The sequence below is a fragment of the Myotis lucifugus genome, unplaced genomic scaffold, assembly GCF_000147115.1.
Source record: "Myotis lucifugus unplaced genomic scaffold, Myoluc2.0 scaffold_100, whole genome shotgun sequence".
In the NCBI taxonomy this organism is placed as follows: Eukaryota; Metazoa; Chordata; class Mammalia; order Chiroptera; family Vespertilionidae; genus Myotis; species Myotis lucifugus.
This window is the reverse complement of record NW_005871148.1, coordinates 4,320,798-4,341,566: the sequence shown is the minus strand read 5'-3', so window position 1 is coordinate 4,341,566 and position 20,769 is coordinate 4,320,798. Positions and strand designations below refer to the sequence as shown.

Sequence of the window (20,769 nt, the reverse complement as noted above, 5' to 3'; positions counted from 1 at the left end):
GCAGAAAGTGAAAGTGGCTCTCTGAATATCACTCCCGAGATGGGACACTGAGAGAAGTGGTCATGTTCCTCACACCCAATATGCATGTGTAAAGAGAACATTCCATAGCCTTTTTCATTCCACACTTCCTACCACACTTACTATGGCTTCTCCAGGGAGCAGACTGGTACTCAGAACTTGGTAAAGTATCCAGACAAGAGACTATGTGCTATCAAACTATCTAAAAACTTCAATTTGTCATGGACCAATGTTTTAAAAACCACAATAAAAATGTCAAATTGCTATAAATGTCCTAAACATCCTAAATATCTAGACTTATCTTTGTGGATCATTAATAAATGGTTCAGCATTTGAGCATGCATCCTAGAGGCCTTCAATTTTATCTCCCATTGAGCAGTGGCATTTATAACTGATAAAGCTTAGAAGGGAAAGAAATGTTATCAACTCTTAGTATTTAAAAGCATTTAAAATTAGGTTTGGAAGACTGTACAGAAAGGTATTAACTGGTTATTTTTGGATGATAAGATTATAGGCTTTTTTCCCTATGAAAATATTACTTTATTAATAAAATCTAAAATGACATTTTTAAGTTTTTACTGGGAGACACCGATAAATCATTAACTGATGAGTCAATTCAAAAATCCTCTGGATCATCCCCACAAACTCTCCTGAACACAGGATGTGTACTACTAGCATGTTGGTTTCAGTCTATGATAGAACAGAGCTTTTTCATTCGAGTATAGTTCATGGTACTATGGGGTCTCATGTAATCCTGTATATACTTACATTTTATAGGACATGGAATGTCAATTTTAAATTAAGATTCACAGAGTGATTTTCTTCTGCTGGACCCATGAGTAATTTATTTCAGTGATTCTCTATCCTGGCCAGTTCCTCAATCCGTCAATCCTGAGCACTGGGCTGGCAATATCTTTAACAAATCCCTCTGTAACTGTGATATATAGGTGGGTTGAGAACCACTGGTTCATTCAGTTACAACTCCTTGAATAGACCTCCTACCACAGTTCCAAAGTGCATATGCTCTTGCCTCCTGAACATCTAGGCCCGACCCAAGGAGTCTTCCCTAAACGCCTGGGACTCTGTTGCATGTGTGATCCCATCTGTAAATGGCACCTATCTCCAAGGACGCTGTGAGGACTGCCCAGGTCAAGCAGTTACACCTGGGCCAGGCACAGAAGATGGGCTCTACAAACGGCAGCTGTTCTTACTGGTGGATATAGTTGGCTCTAAAGAGGAGGAAGATCAAGAATAGAAACAGCTCATCCCATCAACTTCACCTACTGACCTTGCGAAGGGGAATCTTTAAATGTGAATTAACCATTCGCAGAAGAAAGTAGGTTCCATGAAAAAAACGTGTGAAAGTGCTTCTGCCCAGGAGAAGGTACTTTCCTTAATGTCAAGGGCAAGCAGGCTGGGATTTTTATGGTCACGCAACAAGGGAAATCCCAGCCGTCCCTCAGGGCTCCTCTACGTACCATATTCGATCACTTGGGGGAGGTGGAATGTTGACTGCCAAGGTTCCTCTACATTCCTGTACTTCCACAGTTAGCAGCAGGGGTGTATTGGAGACTTCTTCAATCTTCTTTTTAATGAACTCTGTCTCCGTTGCTTTTTGGAAATATTTTGACTTGGTGATTTTATCAACAAACCTCATAATCTTACTTGTTCGATGACCTCCAACATACCTTTAAATGAACACAAATAGGTGTTATCTCTACCTAACAGGTCATTAGCACATTCCCCCAAGTCATGACAATAAAAAGTGTTGTGAAACATTGCTAAACGTCCCCCGGGCTGCAAAATAATCCCCAGTTAAAACTTCTACTTCGGACAAGGTAGAAACCTCACACAGAGCTGAGTCTTGACAACGGAGGGTCACACCAAGTTCTCACAGGGCAAACTGAGGAGGCATCTCATGTTTACACAGCTCACATACTGAATATAAGTCCAGTGTCCTCTTAGAGAAATCTCACCATCTCTAGATGGCACTAAGAAATCATACTTCATGGACAGGGACAAAAAACACAATTTTTTAATGACTGCGTTTTAGGTGGCATACCAACTTTGGCAACCACTTTTTAAAGGGCTTAGGAACTTCTAAAGAAAAATGCTACACCAAACTGACATGCCAGCAGGCCAAGAAGCCAAGCTTTTGTATTCAGTCATGTCTACCATAAGACTGCCCTAAGAAGAGAGGATAGTTGCTTTTTACAGTCCTCCACAGTTCCAGAGTGTCAGGAATAGTATGTCTATGTGTGTGGGGAAAAGCAATCATTTCTAAGAAGGTCAAGTGGGTAGATTTTAAATAATGCACTCAAACTTTAGAACCAACTCCTCAAACATCTGGGTTCTCTTTTTATCTTCTGTAGGATTTCAAAAGTGAATAGGCTGATATTTTCTTACAGATGCTTCTGGCTTCTTTATAATCTTTAACTAGAGGCCCAGCAGAGGCATCCTGCAGGGGGCTGGGGACCTGTGCCTGACCCGTGTAGCACCGCCTGCCGTGTTGTGTCCGCTGGGGTGGGGGCAGGCGCTCCTGTGTGTTGTGTCTCCGCTCCGGCCTGCCCCCAGCCCCAGCCTCCCGTAGCAGTCGTGATGCTCGGCTAATTAGCATATTCCTTGTTTATATAGATAGATAATAAAAGCATAATATGCTAATTAAACCGGACTTCTTTCTGGAAGAAGCCGGGACTGTGAGGGAAGCCCAGGTCCTGGGTGCCAGAGGGACACTGGTGCCAGCAGCCAGGGGAAGGAAGGCCTACTCTTGCACGAATTTCATGCATCGGGCCTCTAGTCTTTAAATAATGAAAAGATGTGCAGAGAGTGGCTGTTTAAGCACTTTGATCATTCCACAGTCCAAGTAACAGGCAAAGAGAGTCCCAGGAATGAAGTTCATGATCCAAAAGATCAGCTAAGTGATCCAGTTTCAAAATTCACCAAAGAAATGGCCTGAATGTCTCAGCTTTGTAGGAATTAGCAGCTGGACAAAGCGTGACCCAACTGAAAGGGGAGTAATGCTCTCCACCGAGCACCAGGGGGCGATGTTGTATAATTTCTGCTCCTTGTGATAGCAGCTCTTCAATTCTATTATTTACTCCAATGGCCCAAGAAAGCCATTTTGTTTGGGACCCTCTTAAGTAAAGAAAGCTATATGGTTTTTTTTTGCTTTGGGGCCTGGAATTCAGACAAGCCACTGACTTTAGGTTATTAATGCAAAACCCATTCACTCAATGTGTGGAAGAAGGAAGATCACAGAGGAAAAGGGAAAAAAAGCTCACCCCAACTTTTTGCCCCTACTGCTGGAGACCCCACTCACCCTTCGGCCCCTGGGAGAAGTGGTTTGTCTCCCACACTGGGCTCTGGTGCATCGTCTTCCTCAGAGGAGCCAGCACTGGAGGACTCCTCATCGCTGTCAGCCAGACAATACGCCCGGGGCCTGCAACTGAAGAGGACAGAGTCATGACTGCAGCCTGCCCATCACCCAGGCTCTGCTTAGAAAGAGAACACAGCCACTCCACCACCACCACCACTACACAAGTCATCACCCAACCCAAAAAGAGGAGGCCCAATCCAAGAGTCCTGGGACTGGACTGGTTACTTGGGAGATATTTCAGCACCAAGTCCCCTGGAAGGAACACAGAGGACTTGGGTCTGAAGTGCACTTCTGAGCATGCATCAGGACAGGTGGTGGGAGTTTGGTGCAGTCAACACAAAATGCAGTGAGTTCATCAACAGTGCAGCAATAGCCAAATGGAGGGTGAATGGAAAGAATGATGGTTGTTGCAAAGGTGAGGTGTCAGCTTATGGTGGAGACATGACCATCCCTCACCAATGACGGGGATGTCCAGGCAAGTCCCCTGACTGGCTGACTTGAAAAACTAAGACGCTTTCTGGTTTTGTTACTTCCAAATTATTTAGACTCAACACCCCTTCTTATTCCATACCTGGCCCAGCTACTGAAGGTCACAGAAAAAGCCAACAACCAAACAACCACAGGGTACAAATCTAAAGGGACTCTAGGAAGCAATTAACAGGAGAACCCAAGTACTGTCCCAGAGAAGTACAACTTTAAAAACCAGTAAAAAAACAAGGTAATAAAAAGCCTCACTGGAGAACAATGTCCTTTGCTAATCTTTCCAGGTTGGATATGCAGTTTCCAGAAGCATGAGGGCTGCTGGATTACCAAGCAGCAGTGACTGAGTGATCAAGGTTCCCCACTCAGGGTCACTAGGGGTTCTTGGCTGACCTTCAGCCCCACAAAAGCAGCTCCCTTCCTGGATGATGGCTTCACTTCAGGGAGGCAGACAGGCAGGGCCCAACTCTGAGGCTCAGAGACTTAACTGGGACAAAATGAACAAAGGACAGAGTAGTTTCTGAACACTAGTAAGCAACCAAATGGTCACTAAGCAGAAGCTAGGCCTTGTATTTTTTTTTTTTTACATGATGCACCAAATTTTAAGACAAAGGACACTGGACATTAAGAAAGAGGTCCACCCCAGTCTTTATCATCTAGTGCAGTTACTTTTCTTCTTGTGTGTACTCTGCTAGCATTATTACAAAAACCAAGATGTGATCCTAGTTTCTGCAATTTTAGCACAGTGCTTATACAAGAAGGTAGGCCTTGTATTTTTGACAAGGACAAAATTGCCAGGACAGGCAGTAGAACTTAGGCCCCATCTCCCCGCAGATACAATCCTTTGGGGTTTTCCTCTGATGTTTCCCTTGGGCCACCAGAAGAAGCCTATCGGGGCAGTCATCTCCTAGCCACTAGGAGCCAAGGGCACCCAAGGGCAGAGCACACACGCTGGTGTGGGCTTGAAGGCCCAGCAAGAGGCTCCAGCACTAGGCGGGCAGGACTGAAATCTCCGCCCCTGAAACAGGAGCCTGGCTGTAAGAGGACCCCAAGAGTGTCCTCCCTGGCAGGACACCGGGATCCTCAACTCCAGCTCTGAAACATTAGAGCCAGCCCTTTAGCCAACAGGCCTGAGCATAGTGTTAAAGGGAAACTCCCTCTGCAGACACAAAAGCCTCTTGTCTCTGGCCACGGAAACAGCAACAGCACCTAACTGACTTGTTATTCCTCCTCCATCAGAGGCCCAGCTGGTCCCGGAAATGTGTGTTTGCTGGTCACAAAGCTCTGACTTCAGAGTTTTCCATGGCCAGACAGCCCTCATTAAAGCTTTTTTTTATTTTGACTGTACATAACAAAATATAATTTCCAATAGAGCTAAACAGGGTCTTAAGATGAGGCAAGTCAGGGACACAAATCCCCAAGGATAACACAGACATCTCAGAAATGTATCCTTCTCTACCAGCAGTGACTGGGCTCCCTGACTCCCACCCAGTGCTGCCAGGTAAGGCTTCTGTATCCTGCCTGCTCCTCATCCACCAGCACGAAAGGCTGCCTCAAGATCTGGGACCACAGTGAAACCTGCTGAGCCACTGCCCCCTCCTGTCCCCACCCTCATTTGTCATCTGGCAGCCTGCAGACCGGGGCAGAAGATGCCGAAGGCCAAGCACTGCAGTGAGCTATCAGGTTCCCGAATTAATCCTCCACAGGACAGAGAAGAGGACAAATTTTATGTCTGGAAGTTAATAATTTAGACAATGCTCTATCAGTTAAAGCAGATCAGATGACACAAAATTCTGATTTTGACCAAGTGTTACCTCTACTCTCTGCAGGGGGAGCTATTTTGTGTGGCACTCAATACTTACTAATTAAAAGTGTAACTAACTGGCTGATACTCAGTTTTATAACTGAACATGCATTTTATGATCTCAATCTATGATGTCAGCATGAACTTCAGAGAAAGACAAACTGCACACACTCTTATTTATATAAGATGTGCTAGAACTAATAAAGCCTAATTTTTAAAAACACACCTCAGAATTCCAGATGAGTGTGATATCCTTTCAAAGAGTCACCTTAAAAGGCTTATTGAGTTTTGCTGCTGCTGCTAAAAATCATTTTGGAAATATGTTTGGAGCCAGACACATAAGAAAAAGTGAATTATTTTATCACTGATTCTCTCTCTCAGACCAAACATTTTATTTCTTGGTTTCACCATTGCTGACGGCTCTGAATGACTTATAGCAATTTCTCACAGATCCAATTGATCTACGAAGCAGGATGATTTTCTGTCACTCAATAGTTAAAGGAATGTCACAGATTCCAGAGGCAATTCTAAAAAAGCAGCTCCAGAATACTTTAAGACTTAAAGTTTAAGTGAAAGAAGCATGATTAGATTAACAGCCCAGTGAGGTGACTGCTTTGTGGAGGCCACACTCATACAGCGCATTCTTCTTCTTCTTTTTTTTTTTTTTTTAGTTAAGAGAAATCTGTCCCACAGACACACATGTGCGTACATCCACAGAACCAGACCTAGTCACAGTGTCTCAGGTGGAGTGGTGGTGGTGGTGGTGGTTCAGGGTACACTGTGGACTAGTGACCCAGCATGGGGACAGAGGGGCCCCTATGTGTGGACTTGCATACTGCGCCCAGGCTAAAATGGTAGAGCATGAACAGGTAAAGTGCCTTACAGGAAATGCCCCACTCCAAGGCCACTTTTCATTAAAGAGCAGCCAACACACAGAACATTCCCCTGACCGGCTCACTTTGGCCTTTTCAGGCAATTCCTAAAGTTAAGGCTGCTCAGTTTACTACCTGAATTCTACTGAGTACATTACTGCCTCAAATTTATGTTAACTACGCATGTAACAAGAGGACTACTTGGGAAATAAAAAGACTAAAGGAAAAACGTCTGCAAATATAAAGTGTATGCACATTTCAAAGGGAAAAGGACTTCACTGGAATAAAGCAATATTGACTTCAATTTCTCATCATCACCCTGAGGGTAATGACGGGAAGATGGGAACCAGCCTCTACCAGTAAGTCGGACTTCTCACAGGTTGAGCAGCATTTCCTCAGACTCCCCAAGGGCACAATCATTTGCATACTTGAAGGAAGCTGAGAAGAGCAGGGAGATAGAGCAGAGACCCTGCCAGAGCGTCCCATCCCGGGAACAAGCCATTGCCTGAAAGTGAGGCCCTTGACTGGCAGCCACAGAATACAGGGAGCGCCTGGAGGGAAAGGGCTGCTGCTGGCCAACTTTCCAGACATTCTGCTCTTCGGAGAGGTTTAACATCAAGGAAGATGTCACCACCAGAGATCACATGCTTAATAACAGCTAAGTGCACACTGACTTCTGTCTCTCCTCCAGCATGTAGCCTCGGTGATTCCGTGCGCTCAGCACTGAGGGAGTGAAGAGTGGATCGAGAATCACTTCTGGGATGAGGTTCTTAGCTATGGGTGGGCTTTCAGAGGCTCTCGATGCTCCCAGAAATTGTGAGCCAAATGGAACACATGAGCATTTTCTGGGAGAAGGACCCAGAGCTCTCAGAATTCCAAAAGGGTGCGTTATGCAAAAAAAGGGTTAAGGGCTCATCTGCCCAGGCTTTTGGATTGTATGCTTTTAAAATTAAGTGACAGTCAATTACATGTCAACATAAAATTTAACACCTTCACAGGAAGGAGCAAAACACGTTATAACAGATTCTACTGGGGGAAAAAATGAGCTTTAGGTATATATTACAAATTCAATATAATACCATCGCAAAAGCAGAGGATTTTTTTTTTCACACAGTCTAGAGAAGATTGTTTACTCAGAAACATATCCATCCTCTGATCAGCCATTTTATGAACTTGAAATTGTGCCAAGAGAGCTGGATGAATAATAGTTAACATGAAGCACCTACGTGGCAAGGATCTCAGAGACCTGGCTGTACTGGGGCTCCACTTGCTACCCTAAACCTCACCCCCTTCCAATGGAGTCCCAGCAGCTCTTGTGCCAGCACAGGCTGTTCCCAGAAAGGGCTCCTTGTACAAATGCTGCTGACGAGTGTTTGTAGTGCCGTGCTCCCCCTCAGATAGACCTCATGTTCAAGACTGTTCCTGCCTGACACGCTTAATTTTATAGGCAGCTGGTTCTGCCACTCTTACCATGAGGCTGGACTGATGATGCTCAGGCGTGCACAGTGATGGGGGATGTGTGGAGTGCAGGGACATAAGTTGAGTCTGATCACAGGACTAGATCCCCAGCAATTCAAATCAAGGAAGTTTGTCTGACTTTCCCTGCCAGGAAAGCCTCTTAAGTCCTCCTGATCCCAATCCTCTCAGGCCTACAAACGGAGCCTTTATGTCCAGGAACATGATGAAATGACAAGCTTCCTAGTGGAGTCACATGGGATCAAATAAGACAGCACTGACAGGGTATGAAATGCTACATGGAGACTTGATAAATACCACTCACCAGAAAATACAATCCACAGATTGCCGAATCCAAACACATTTTAACAAATCGAAAAATGAAAGGGAAATAGCACAGATTAAGGTTAGATTGCATACAGCAGGTGAAATTCTCCAATTATTAAAATAGGTACATTTCATTAAGTAACTTGGATAAATCAGAATCATCAAGTAAAAGAACGTTCTCAAATGTATGACCCAGCTCCCACACTGCTATTAACACAATATAAATAGAAGTATTAGGTCAGTATTATAACTAAGCAAAAATTTAAGTCTGTGTCTTATATTTAGACTCTGAGAAAGTGCTCCCTGTGAAATGTTCCTGTCACCGCACTGTTAATTCTATGGGGGGCTAAAGATGTGAGAAGCAGACTCCAATCAGCATTTTCAGTTTGGACAAAACAATTATATAATTTAAATTTGTAGTTAGTCATTTAAAAGGTGTATGGGAATGTAAAATGTCCAGCTTATCCATTGTAAGCATTTAAGAAAAAAAAAGCAAACATTATTAATTAGCTTACAAATTTGAATATTTACTAAACTCTGGGCAATAGATGCAGTATCTTCTACAAAGAGAAGCATTTGCTAAACAAGTCAATATTGTATTATTTAGGGCAGGGGTCCTCAATCTACGGCCCGCGGGCCACATGCGGCTTGCCGAAAACATTTATCTGGCCCGCTGGGTGTTTTTGCCGCCGCTGTGTGTATAGGAATTTGTACAAATTTGAATATTTACTAAACTCTGGGCAATAGATGCAGTATCTTCTACAAAGAGAAGCATTTGCTAAACAAGTCAATATTGTATTATTTAGGGAAAATGCATCTCACAACACTTCAGGAGCACCCTCTTGGCTATAAAATCAACCACTAATTGTAGTTGACAGACTACAAAGCAGACAGACCCCCTATGGGCCATAGCCTTGCCCACGTGTGGCTGTTTGTGGCAGTAAGTTGGAGGAGGTACTTTCTGAGTGACAATTTTCTTTACAGAGCATTTTACTGAGTAGACAAGCCTGCCCTGCTGGTCTCAGTCAGTGATGCCTTCTGGAAAATCGATACTATGTGCCCCACCAGCAGCACTGAGGCCAAAAGGCACTGAGTGGAGGTGAGGACTCACAGTGTGCAGGGTGAAACTAGGGAACCATTCCCTGAAACCCTCTGTGGTCCAGAAGCACTTACATGGAATGTTTCTCTCTCAACATCAGGGATGACTACACGTCAAACCTGCTTCTCAAAGGCTGGAGGGAGAGGTTGGTTCCCCAGGGTTGGGTTAGTAAAGTCATATAGCCCCTTACCCTTCTTTGCCAATTTCTCCAACCTTCAGGGCTTCAACAAGAGGCTCTTTACCTAGTTTGGTCAAATTCATTTTGGTCTCAAGAGTCATCAGAAAGGACCCATTGTAGGACATTTCCAAATCGATCCAGAGTCCTGGAGAAATGGTGAAAAAACAGAAAGTTTTTCCCCCCCAGAAAAACATGACTGCACATGACAATATAAACATTTATACTTGAAAGTATCTAATTTGGTATCACATTGAAAGTCTATAGATATATAGATACAGATATAGGCACGCAAGAGGAACTCGTGAGGAGAAAAGCCTTTGGAAAAGCTGCAAGGAACTGGCAAACTGCCGGCATCTCACTATCATCGAAACCGTCACAGTGAGCTCAGTGCACATGTTAGCCTGGGGTCCCATCCTCTGGGCTCTTCTCATATAGTAAGAGGATGGCTTGACCCAGGGCAAAGCCGGGACAAGGTGTGCTGATTCCCAGCCAGTTACAAGGCAGAAGAGAGGTGCAGACAAGACACTTGACTGCAAGCTGGGCTGTTCTTTAAAGACACATGCAAGAGCCCTGGCTGGCATGGCTCAGTGGTTAGAGTGTTGGTCTGCCCACCAAAGGGTCTCAGGCTTGATTCCCAGTCAAGGGCACGTACCTGGGTTGCAGGCTGGCTGCCTGGGCCCCTGGTCAGGGTGAGTGGGAGGCAACCAGCCCATGTCTCTCACAAGCCTCTCCCCCTCAACTTCCCACTCCCCCTCTCACTTTCCGTCTCCCTCTCTCTCCCTTCCACTCTGAGAAGCAATGGGGAAAAAATATCCTCCGGTGAGGATTAACAACAACAAAAAAAGACACATGTGGGAACCACTGTCTTCCTTAAAATGATCTAAAATTGTGGGGGCAGAAAAGACAGGGACACAGAAAATGGTTCAGACTTAGCTTGGTATAATAAGGACAGTGACAAAAATTTTTAGAACCCTTTCCTTTCTGGAAATTGCCTAATAATGGAAACAAAAGAATTAATGTTCGAGCCCCAGGATTTTCCAAATAAAGAACCTATTCCTTGGAAAAGCTACTGTCAGTGAGATCATATCTAAGAGCAGCTCACTGGGATGGCCCATCAGCACAAATCTAAATGCAAACAAGGACCAGTCACCTCAAGACCTTCTTCACCAACATTCTATGACTCGGCAGGTAGGACAGAATAGACTGGGATTGGAGCGCCATAATATCCCATGGACTTTCAATCAAAATATGATCCTTCAAGTGGGTGTTTAAATGTTAATAAACTTTCAGAGATCCTCAGAAGACAAATGACAACATTTAAAGGAAGCAGGAAATTAATCTCAAACTATTGTTCATACACAGCAGCATTTTCAAGCAATTACAGTAAATAACCTATCCTCCATTTGGCCACAATCTCAGCTAAAAGCTTTGCTTAACCTCAAGAAGCACTAATGGTATATAATTCCTCACTAAAGGCAGAATAATTTCCAATTTGTTTTCAACAAATTCTTTTTATCATAATTGAAGGTACTCATTTTCCATGAATGACCTGGTTTAATTAAGTGACATGTAGACCAATTATGATGGTCTTCTTTGCTTTATTTCATGCTTACATTAAGCAGTTAGAAATCATCAATTAGCTTGCTCTGCGAAGGTACTATTACTGGAAGTGAAGGGCACATCTGTTTTCATAAAGACATTTAGTCATTCATCACTTCCAAAGAAAAAGGATCAGGGCAAAAGGTTTGATATTAATAGATTTTAAACTCAATATAAAAAGGACATCAATAAAGAAAATATTTATTCTATATCTCCAGCTTTATTTAACTCAAGAATCAATAGACTCAAATTATCTGGTTGCTGTATGTCTTCAGACATAATCATTTCTTTTGAAAATTCTAGTCAGGTTTTCAATAAATTAATAGTATGTATTGCCTTTGAAGATTGTTATATTAAAGCCATCAGAATTTTACTTCTTATAAAGTGAAGGTTTTGTTTGTCTTTTTTTTTTAAATGCGGGGATATAGATACAGGCTTAGTAGGTTTCTGGCCCATACCCCAGTCATTGGGACATCCCCTCAAGTGACAGGCTCCCGTACCCTACCTTATGGAACCGGAGGCAGGGAAGAGGAGGAGAGAGCATATGGAGCCCAGTCACATGGAAGTTCCCGACCTTTGTGCTCCGGCCTCATTTGCACAAGGGAGACCGCACTGATGTGTGTAGCCCAGCGCCTGGAACATCCTAGCCAGGCTCTCCCCTTTCTCTGCCAACGCCAGCCCACTTCCTTACTTCCACAACTTCTTGCTCCAGCCTAGTTGTTGCCATGGCAGACAGGGGCCAGACCAGAGGAGGCTGCAGGGCCAAGAGGGAAGAGGCTGCACTGGGCAGCCAGAGAGCATGTCTGGGCGAGGGAGGGGACGAGAGGTGGGCATCTGACTGAGCCTCGGAGTGGGGGACGGGGTCTTTTTTATATCATTGTATATGTCCCATGAGCTCACTCATGGGGTCTTGCTCAGTCCTGGTTCTCAGTGAAAATGTGAAGGAGTCAAGAATGGTCTGAAAACCTTTAAAAATAGATATAAACTGCAAATATTCCAACAAATTAACATGATGTGCTTGCATTCTGATGAGGGAAAGGTGACAATTTTAGCACTAGGAGCAGAAAAACTCGCTTCTGTGACAAGAGTCAGCAGGCAGAAAGCACCCTGAAAACCGTGAAGCACAACAACCTGGAGCCGAGGCCAACTGGTTACATAACAGGTGAGTCAGAAGGCTGCTGCCTTGTTAGGCTGAAAGATGGAAATTAACCGTTTCTAGAAAGGCTGTCTTCCCATTGGGGATAAATGTAACAATGGGAAGATGGGACACACACTGCTCCATGAGTGGTGTCTTAACTCTAAGGGAGCTGAATGCTACTCATCTAGATGAATGTAGTTACAGAGTTGTTTCTTTTGTGCTCTTAACGAATGTTAAGACTTTATTGTGAGGCATTTCATCTAAAATGCTGGTTTCTGTAACCATCTGCTCTTGGTAATGCTCAAGGACAAAAAACAGAAGTTGAGGAGGACAATTTTTTAAGCCTCTAAATAGGAGTAAGCAGTCAGTCTTGAGAGGTTCTCGGAAAGGATAGGAACACAAAGTCCTGTCTCATCTTGGGCTGCAATAACAACATACCATACACTGGGTGACTTAAACCACAGGCATTTATTTCTCACAGTTCTGGAGGCTGGAAGTCCAAGATCAAGGTATGGCCAATTCAGTTCCTGGTGAGGGCTCTCTTCCTGGCTTGCAGATGGCCACCTTCTCACTGTGTCTTCACATGGCAGAGACAGAGCAAGCTAGCTCTCTGGTCTTTTCTTATGAAGGGCATTAATCCCATCATGAGCAACCTCCCTCATGACCTCATCTAAACCTAATTAATTACCTCCAAAGGCCTTACCTCCAAATACCACCACATTGCAGGTTAGGGCTGCAACATAAATTTGGAGGGAGGAGGGACACAAACACTCAGTCCTTAACAAATCCGTATAAAACCGGCACTTTATTCTGGAACATGGGTAACACAACTGATAAAGACAATAGCGAACTTCAGTGAGTCTTCATGCAAGGGCCTGTGAGCAGCTCCGATGACTGTTTTTCACTCTACAGCTTCAGAGAAAAGGATCAGTTACCACCACCACCACTACTCAGAGGGAGACTGCAGCAAAAGTTATCCCTCTATCCTAAAGTGCTTATTGAGTCCTTAATGCAAGGTATCAGGAAGTTTACACTTGAAGGAGAAGAAAGATACCTGCGCCACCTGGTGCAGATCAGACTGCGGGTATCACCAGAGATCATAAACAGCCGTGCGAGTATCACCAGAGACAACTAAAACAGAGGTTCTTTGGCCTTCGTCCTGGTATTCTATTTAATAGATTCCATGGCCTCAGGTATAGTTCTTCCATGGGTTTATCCATCTAGTAATTTCACTCAGCTGATCACTGTTTTATTACTATTAAAATAACTAAAAGTCTCATTGGAATAGGTTTAACAGGGCCCCTGTGGCTCAGGAGTTGAGAGAACCTAAAGCTTTGCTCACTGAGCTTGGCCCTCATGTTACCTCATTTCCTCCACCTCTAAATAGTAGTGGTTGATTTTCACTCTGAAGGCATCCAAAGAACAAAACCTCTTAAAATGGAGCATTAATAATATATTACCATGAGCAGATGTTTGAGTTATTCGGCTCTTAGAAGAATTCACCAGTGACTGTTTTGTTCCTGGCAAACAGACTGGTGACATATTACTCAGATACCACAGAAAACTAGCATTTCTTGTATTTGGCTGCATCCTTTAGGATAAATGTCATTTTTAGCGCTGTCTACCTGTAAACTGTTCTTGGAAACAGCTCTGCCTTCCAAGGTGGACATAGTCGTAAATCAATCTCCTCTCTCACACCCCTACCAAGATCCACAAATGGGTCTTTTTTCTCCCTTTCTATAAAAGTCTTTTTCTTTCTGCAACATGATCTAGTTAGAGAAGTGTGCATGCCATTCCTGTAAGTACCAAGCCCCACATCTGGCCCTGTCACCATGTTCAGCTCTAGATAGCTGCTGTCCTAATGTTGACAAGGGTGTTGCAGCAAGGAATGGGCAGGTCACAGCCTGGCTCTGGTTCCAGTTTCTGAAACAATCAGTTGGAAGAGTATCTTTAGACCCATCACAAGGCACCAGGCAGTCAAGTTATGGTCCAGAAGATGAGGGGTAGATGGTGGAAACTGCCAGTCATGAGTAAAGGCATCTGAAGACAGACAAGGTTCCTATTCTGGCTGGTTATAGTAATCTTTCTACCTTCAGTTAAAATGTGGGTTGTTATTTTTGGTATCCTGAAACGGGGCAAAATCAGTACAGAAATGCCCATGGTAGATGCTCAATGACTATTTGCAGACTTAAATACACGAAGCAAACATCCTGAAGACTAAATGAATTCATCTGATCCTGAGGAGCACAGTCCATATCCTTGGTTCATTCTGACACTGGTCCCAGGCACGAAGATGATAACCTGGCTGACAGAAGAGGTTCCCTACTAGAAAGCTTTTACTAACAACAAGGCTTTGTGACAGCAGCAGACACTAATGGCTTACTATGTGCCACGTGTCCTCTCTGAGCATTTTACATATAACATTTTATCTCCACCACAACTGGAAAAGGGAGGCGCTACTGACACCAGTACTTTACGGATGAGGAAACTGAGGCTGAGTGGTTAGTAACTTCCTGAGATCTCACTGCTGGACAGTGAAGAACCAGGGCTCCAACTGCAGCTTGGCTGCAGAGCCATTGCTCATGGAGAGCCTCTGGCCTAGAAGCTGAGGAACAGGATGGAAGGTGAGCTGCTGGGAGATCTTTGGCAAGTCACACCCACTCTGGGCTTTGGCCTACACATCACACAGCTACAACCCAGCAGGGTCTGGGCTAGGTTATCTCTGACTATCCTCTCAAGTCTATGTTATCAGTCTGCCCAATTCTTTAAGTGTCTGGTTCTAAATCAATTTTTAACCATAAGAGAAAGAATACTAGGAGAGAATAAACCAAAAATGTACCATAAAAGTAACCCTGGCTGTCTCTGAATGGTGGGGTGATGGGTAATATTTTTCCTTTTCTAAACAATCCAGTTTTCCCTACAATGAGCAGCTGCTGAATAAATGAGGAGCAAACATTATCTATCCCAACAGAGTTAATAAAACAACAGGAAAGAGCTTGGCTGAGAGGGGTGGCCTGGTGGATCCCAGAGGCCTGGCCCTGGAGACAGCAGCTTGGGTGGGTATTAGGGGTGGAAAGGGGAGGCAGTTTTGGGTGGGTTACAGAGACAGGACTCTGGACCCCACTGTACAGCCTGAAGAGAGGAGACCCCCACACACCCATGGTTAGAGACATATGTGGTTTGGGAGGAGTCGGAGATAAGGCAGGAGGTACAAAGCCAGTTTCCAGCCACCTGCCGTTGGTGGGAAGTGAAGATGCCTTGGGTAAGGCAGTTACTTAACTTATTAACTACATAGAAATAGGCTGTGTGCCCCGGAACTTGGACAGGCCAACGTGGTCAATGTGTGATTTTACTGCTCCGTTGCAAGGCCACGAAAGCTGACAATGGCATTCTTGTTTCCATTTATTCTGGTAGCAGTTGCCAACTTTAAGCTGTAGGATGGGTCAACTGTGAGCCCAGCAGTCTGGCCCCAGGCCTGGTGCTCAGAACCACCACTCAGTGCTGCCTAAAGAGGAGCATCTGTAGGACGAGTGATCCAACCAGCTCTGGACCAAATACCCGTCCTGAACCAGGTGCCTCCAAGTAACAAACACAAGTTAGAAAACATTTTTAAAAAATAGTATATGTGGGGAGATCCCATGGGAGGTGTCTCTCCCAAGAGCTGGTAAGGCCTCTTCACCCTGGGTTGCCTTTCCCTGGAAGGTGAGCTCTGCTTTTCAGAGTCCGTTTTAGCAAGTCACCCTGATTTTAATTTCGCTGAAAGGAATTTTTTTCAGAGCCATGGAATCCAAAATGTGTATTTCTTTTGTGTTCATTTCTGTTTTACCAACACTTGTATTCTTTGCAGACATGGAAAAATCTAACTTGGTCAAACTTTTAAAACCCACAGGCTTTATGTCTTTATCATACCTTTCCTCCTTTGTTACACAAGCAGGCAGATCTCTAAAATTTGCCCTGAAAGGAGTTAAATAAGAAGCAAAGCTTTAATTTATCTTGTGCAGTGATTTTCAATGGGTGTGCCACAGGAATTTTTAAAACATACAATACCTGACTAGTTAGTCAGGGGCACTGACTTCTTTTCCCTTAGACTGTCAAATAAAAAAAATGACAACAGCCAGCACAACACTTCCTGTGTGAATGAATCAAAATTACACTTTTTTTTTCTGATCGCCAAAAAGACATAAATTCTGGTGCGCCATAGAATTTTAGTAATTAGTTTATGGGTACCATGAGATGAAAAAGGTTGAAAATCAGTGATCTAGTGAAATATCTCTCTTCAGAGGGACAGGAAAGAGACTGAAGACTTAGATGGTTGGTGAATTTCACTCAGAGCCTGACAGCGCTGCCCTGGGAGGCTGCAGCGTTCAAAGCCAGAGGGACACTCAGATGCAGCAAGGCCCAGCTGTGGCACTGTTCTCTTGTCGTAAGAAATTTCTAATTCAACAAAGGGCGACTTCGGCCCTGAGATAAGAGACTGCTAATGCACTGGAAAACAGAGCATGTACACCTATTATTTACTTTCTTTAAGCCCATCGCTCAGAAGGATTATGTTAGCTGATCATTTACCAGCTTGTTACATGCAAGTCAATTCCTAGAGGCAAAGAGTAAAGGGCAACCTAGAGCCTGCTAGAGGCAGAGGAGAAAGGCAACACTTGTACATTGACAATGGAGCGAAGATTCTAGCTACACACTTAACACAGAGATGATGTATCCTTTAAAATTTCACATGTGGTTAAGAGAACTCTAGCTAAATCGTTTGCAAAGAATCTTTTCTAGTTTTACTCTTAGTGAACCAGGAATTAACCAAGGAACACTTGGATTTATTAAAGTGTAGACATAATTTAGTGGTTATAGGTGATCTCAACGTGCAGCATTAGGTGGACTTCTACATTTGCAAATACTACTCTGGTCTACCTTTCTCTGAAATCAATGAGATGCTCAAAACATGACAATATGGGGTCACTATCTGCTGAAACATTGCCACAGGAATAGGGCTACTAATTGTAGCACTAGGAAAAAAATCCCTTTGAATTTATATTAAATGTATACAACACAGAAAAAGATTTCACTAAATATGGTCCAAGAGCCATCTGATATAGCCATACAGAGATACAAGTAGATGCTAGAATGTCTAAATTTTCCAAAACCTTTACTTCAAAACAAATATCACTCTCTTAAAAAGTTGTAATTATTTTCTTCCCTACTTTGTTCCTGAGCCTTTGGAAGAATAATGTAAATCCAGTGGAGGTAGAAAGAGGTTCACTTGAAAGGGACATTATAGAAAAAAAACCAGCTGTTTGCATGATGGGCACATTTTTTCCTGCCTGCTCACAGACTATTCTTGCCTATCTGGCTCAGTCTTCTTTTTACCAAACTCTTGTGTACTAAATTACCCATCAAGGTCATTTTAAAACTACATGCCATAAAATACACATAAATCTTTACATTTATTTAAACTCTCTAAGCATTCTAATCAACTCTTTCTTCCCCAACACACACAAGTAGGCATAAATAATGTCAGCAGCATGTCTTAAAAACCAAATCTGAGGACCTTCCTCCAATAGAGAGACTTACTCTCAAAATATTGTCTGACAATATGTCTTCCTTGTTTAAACACCTAAGTAAGTGCCTTCTAAGAGTGGTAAGAACATAAAGATGTAAAACATGAAGATCAAAGAATCTGCAAGCTAGAGGTTGGGGCGAGGTAAAGGAGTGGATACATAGGAGAGGCAACTCCTGGAAAGAGGTCAGGGCTGGGCAGATGCACATGTGAGGCCCAGGACAGAGGAGTGAGGCTCACCCTGCAAGAGCAGCCATACAGAGCAGGGACTGTTTTCTAAGTCACAAAAGCTCAGGCCCCAACTGGCATATGCGTATCTTTGGGCTGAAGGAGGACCTTTTTTAAAATATATATATATATTTTATTGATATTTTATAGAGAGGAAGGGAGAGGGATAGAGAGTTAGAAACATTGATGAGCAGGAAACATCGATTAGCTGCCTCCTGTACACGCCCCCCAACTGGGGATGTGCCTGCAACCAAGGTACATGCCCTTGACCGGAACCGAACCTGGGACCCTTTAGTCCACAGGCCAACGATCTATCCACTGAGCCAAATGGGTTAGGGCTGAAGGAGGACTTTTTAAGGATCCGAGAGACTAAAAGGAATAGGAGCGGGAGTCCTGATCTATTCCCCATTTGTGTGAGGCTGTGACTGTTAAGAACGAAGATAACCAACATGAAATACATGATTTAAAAAGCCCCCAACTCCCTCCAAACACAAAGTCTTGGTATTCAACCTGCAGTGATGGAGACATTTTCACACTCATATAAGTGTCATTCCTCTCTAAAGTCAATTAAGAGTTACCTTGGTGATCAACATAAGGCTTGAAGGCCTGAAGGATTTTTGGCACAGCCACCCCCATGTCAAGTTCCGTCAGAGTTAGCTCATTCATAAAGTAGGGGAGCTGGAGAAAAGAAGTAAACAATGAATGAAATGTTAGTACCCTGGTAAATGTTAGAATTCAACATACTCTCAGAAGGAATGATGGTCAAGGTTTTGGGGACACATTTATTTAACCCAAATTTATTGAGCACATACCACTACTAGGCACTGTATTACGGACAAAGCCATGGATGAGGCAGAGAAGATCCCTGCTCTCGTGGGATTTATCTTGGAGAGACAGAAACAGATAACTAAGTAGACAAATAAGTTCAGAGAGTGGTTAGTGCTACAGAGAAAATAAAACAGGAGAGAGGGATTCTGGGGCATGAGTGGGGTTGGCTATGTTGGCTAAGGAGGCCAGTGAAGGCTTCTCTGAGGAGCAGTGTTTGGCCAGAGACCTGACTGTGGAGAAGGAGCTGGCCATGTTGGTCAGGTTAATAATACCCTGTTGGCTAATGTTTGGGAAAATGGACAGCTCTTAGACTACCAGTGGGAGTTAAGAAATTGCTACATTTCTGACAGGCAAAATCACACTGTTTATTGAAATCCTTGAAAAAACACCAACACCCACATCCCTTGACCCTGTGCTGACATATTTCATTTGCCCCTGGATTCTAGTTCCTCCCTATACCCCAGGGCTGGCATGAACAAATCACGCTGATAAGCTCTCTTGCCCTCTGACTTCTGGTTGGACTTGGCCAATGGAATGCACCTGTAGGGAGGTAAGGTACAGAGAAGCGTGCTGTTGGACATTTGTCCCCTCCCTCTATTAAAGGGCACAGCTCCGGTCAGACAGGCAGCATGCCCCCCCCCCTCCCCCCGCCACACACACAGTTGCTCCCCACTGCTGCCAGCCCTGGGGTGCTGCACCATCCCTTTTGGTTTCTCTACACAGACCCACACTTTAATAATCGTACCCACACTTTCATTTATTAAACTCTCCTCTTAGGTTCCTCCATTTGAGTGGGACCCCAACTAATACAGCTAACAGTAGGTACTTACTCTAGAGGAAATAACATAAAAGGATTAATATCATGCTTAGAAATTCCTACTTTGCCTCAAGACTACAGAATTAATTCATCTGTGTTTCCTCCACCTCAATTTATGTATGTGTATTTTTAAAAAATCTTTAGTCCATTCCTACTTTTAGTGTAAGATGTAAATTATGGATCCACTTTAATTTTTTTCTAGTAATTAGTGAGGTATCTTAACATATTTATTGAACCACCAATACTTTCACTACTAATGCTACCTTTAAAAATGAGATTCCCAATACACTGGAGACTGTACTGAGCACCCTGCTTTCTACCAGTATCAAACTGCTTTTATTACTGTAACTTTATACATTTTAAAATCTGGCAAGTCCTCTTTTCCCCCAGATTTTCTAATTCTCATGAGTATTTCTCCATTTGAACATTATATTAATTGTATAAAATTTAGAATAGATTTTTAAATTAAAGTTATGTTAAACTAGAGGTAGCATCTAGCCAGGCATGAATTTATGCCTATTTTGAGTGGACCTCTTCAGCTGTCCCTCTGCAGAGAAACTTACACACTCTTAGGATTCACCAGTCAGAGAACTTCATCTCTGATATTCTGCAGGCGGGGAAGGCTTAATGGAAAGAGGTTATGAAGTCTGTGATGGCCAAAGCAGGACTAGAGACAGTATTCAAATGTACATTTCTGAGTTGGTGGTTTCTGTGTTTGGAAAAGCTTTTTCCAAAGCATTAATGTTATGTGGTCCCTGACCTCCCAATCAGCCTACAGAATGCTGCTTGGCCAAGAATGTAGCCAAAATCTTGGACCCTTGCCCGCCCCCATGCGTTTAGTCTATTATTGTCATTCTAATACCTATGTGTCAGGAGCATGCTGGGTTTCTATGGGAACAGGGGTCCAACACTGAGCCAGAGGAGCAAATACAGAGATAGGAACATGCTGTCCTTCCTCATGGCCTGTCCAACCTCCCACCCCATCCCATC

The 20,769-nt window shown here is 43.6% G+C and overlaps 1 protein-coding gene and 1 non-coding gene across 8 annotated transcripts in view; both read right to left on the bottom strand.

Annotated features, from left to right (window-relative positions):
- TEX2 (testis expressed 2) overlaps positions 1-20,769 on the bottom strand; it is a 56,016-nt gene that overhangs the window by 3,146 nt on the left and 32,101 nt on the right. For 3 of the 7 annotated variants that reach the window (XM_023757000.1, XM_023757001.1, XM_023757004.1), the window contains 4 exons: positions 18,713-18,812; positions 9,622-9,754; positions 3,338-3,463; positions 1,497-1,706 (listed from right to left, as the gene is read on the bottom strand). In XM_023757000.1, the coding sequence (XP_023612768.1) occupies positions 1,497-1,706; positions 3,338-3,463; positions 9,622-9,754; positions 18,713-18,812 (569 nt within the window). Of the gene's footprint in view, positions 1-786; positions 1,248-1,496; positions 1,707-3,337; positions 3,464-8,026; positions 8,249-9,621; positions 9,755-18,712; positions 18,813-20,769 lie in introns of those variants that run through there. The other 4 variants (XR_001348965.2, XM_014458927.1, XM_023757002.1 and 1 more) reach the window with 4 other exon arrangements.
- On the bottom strand, positions 4,460-4,637 carry LOC111826762. The gene has a single exon (XR_002830140.1). It is a non-coding gene; the product is annotated as a small nucleolar RNA SNORA81 (small nucleolar RNA).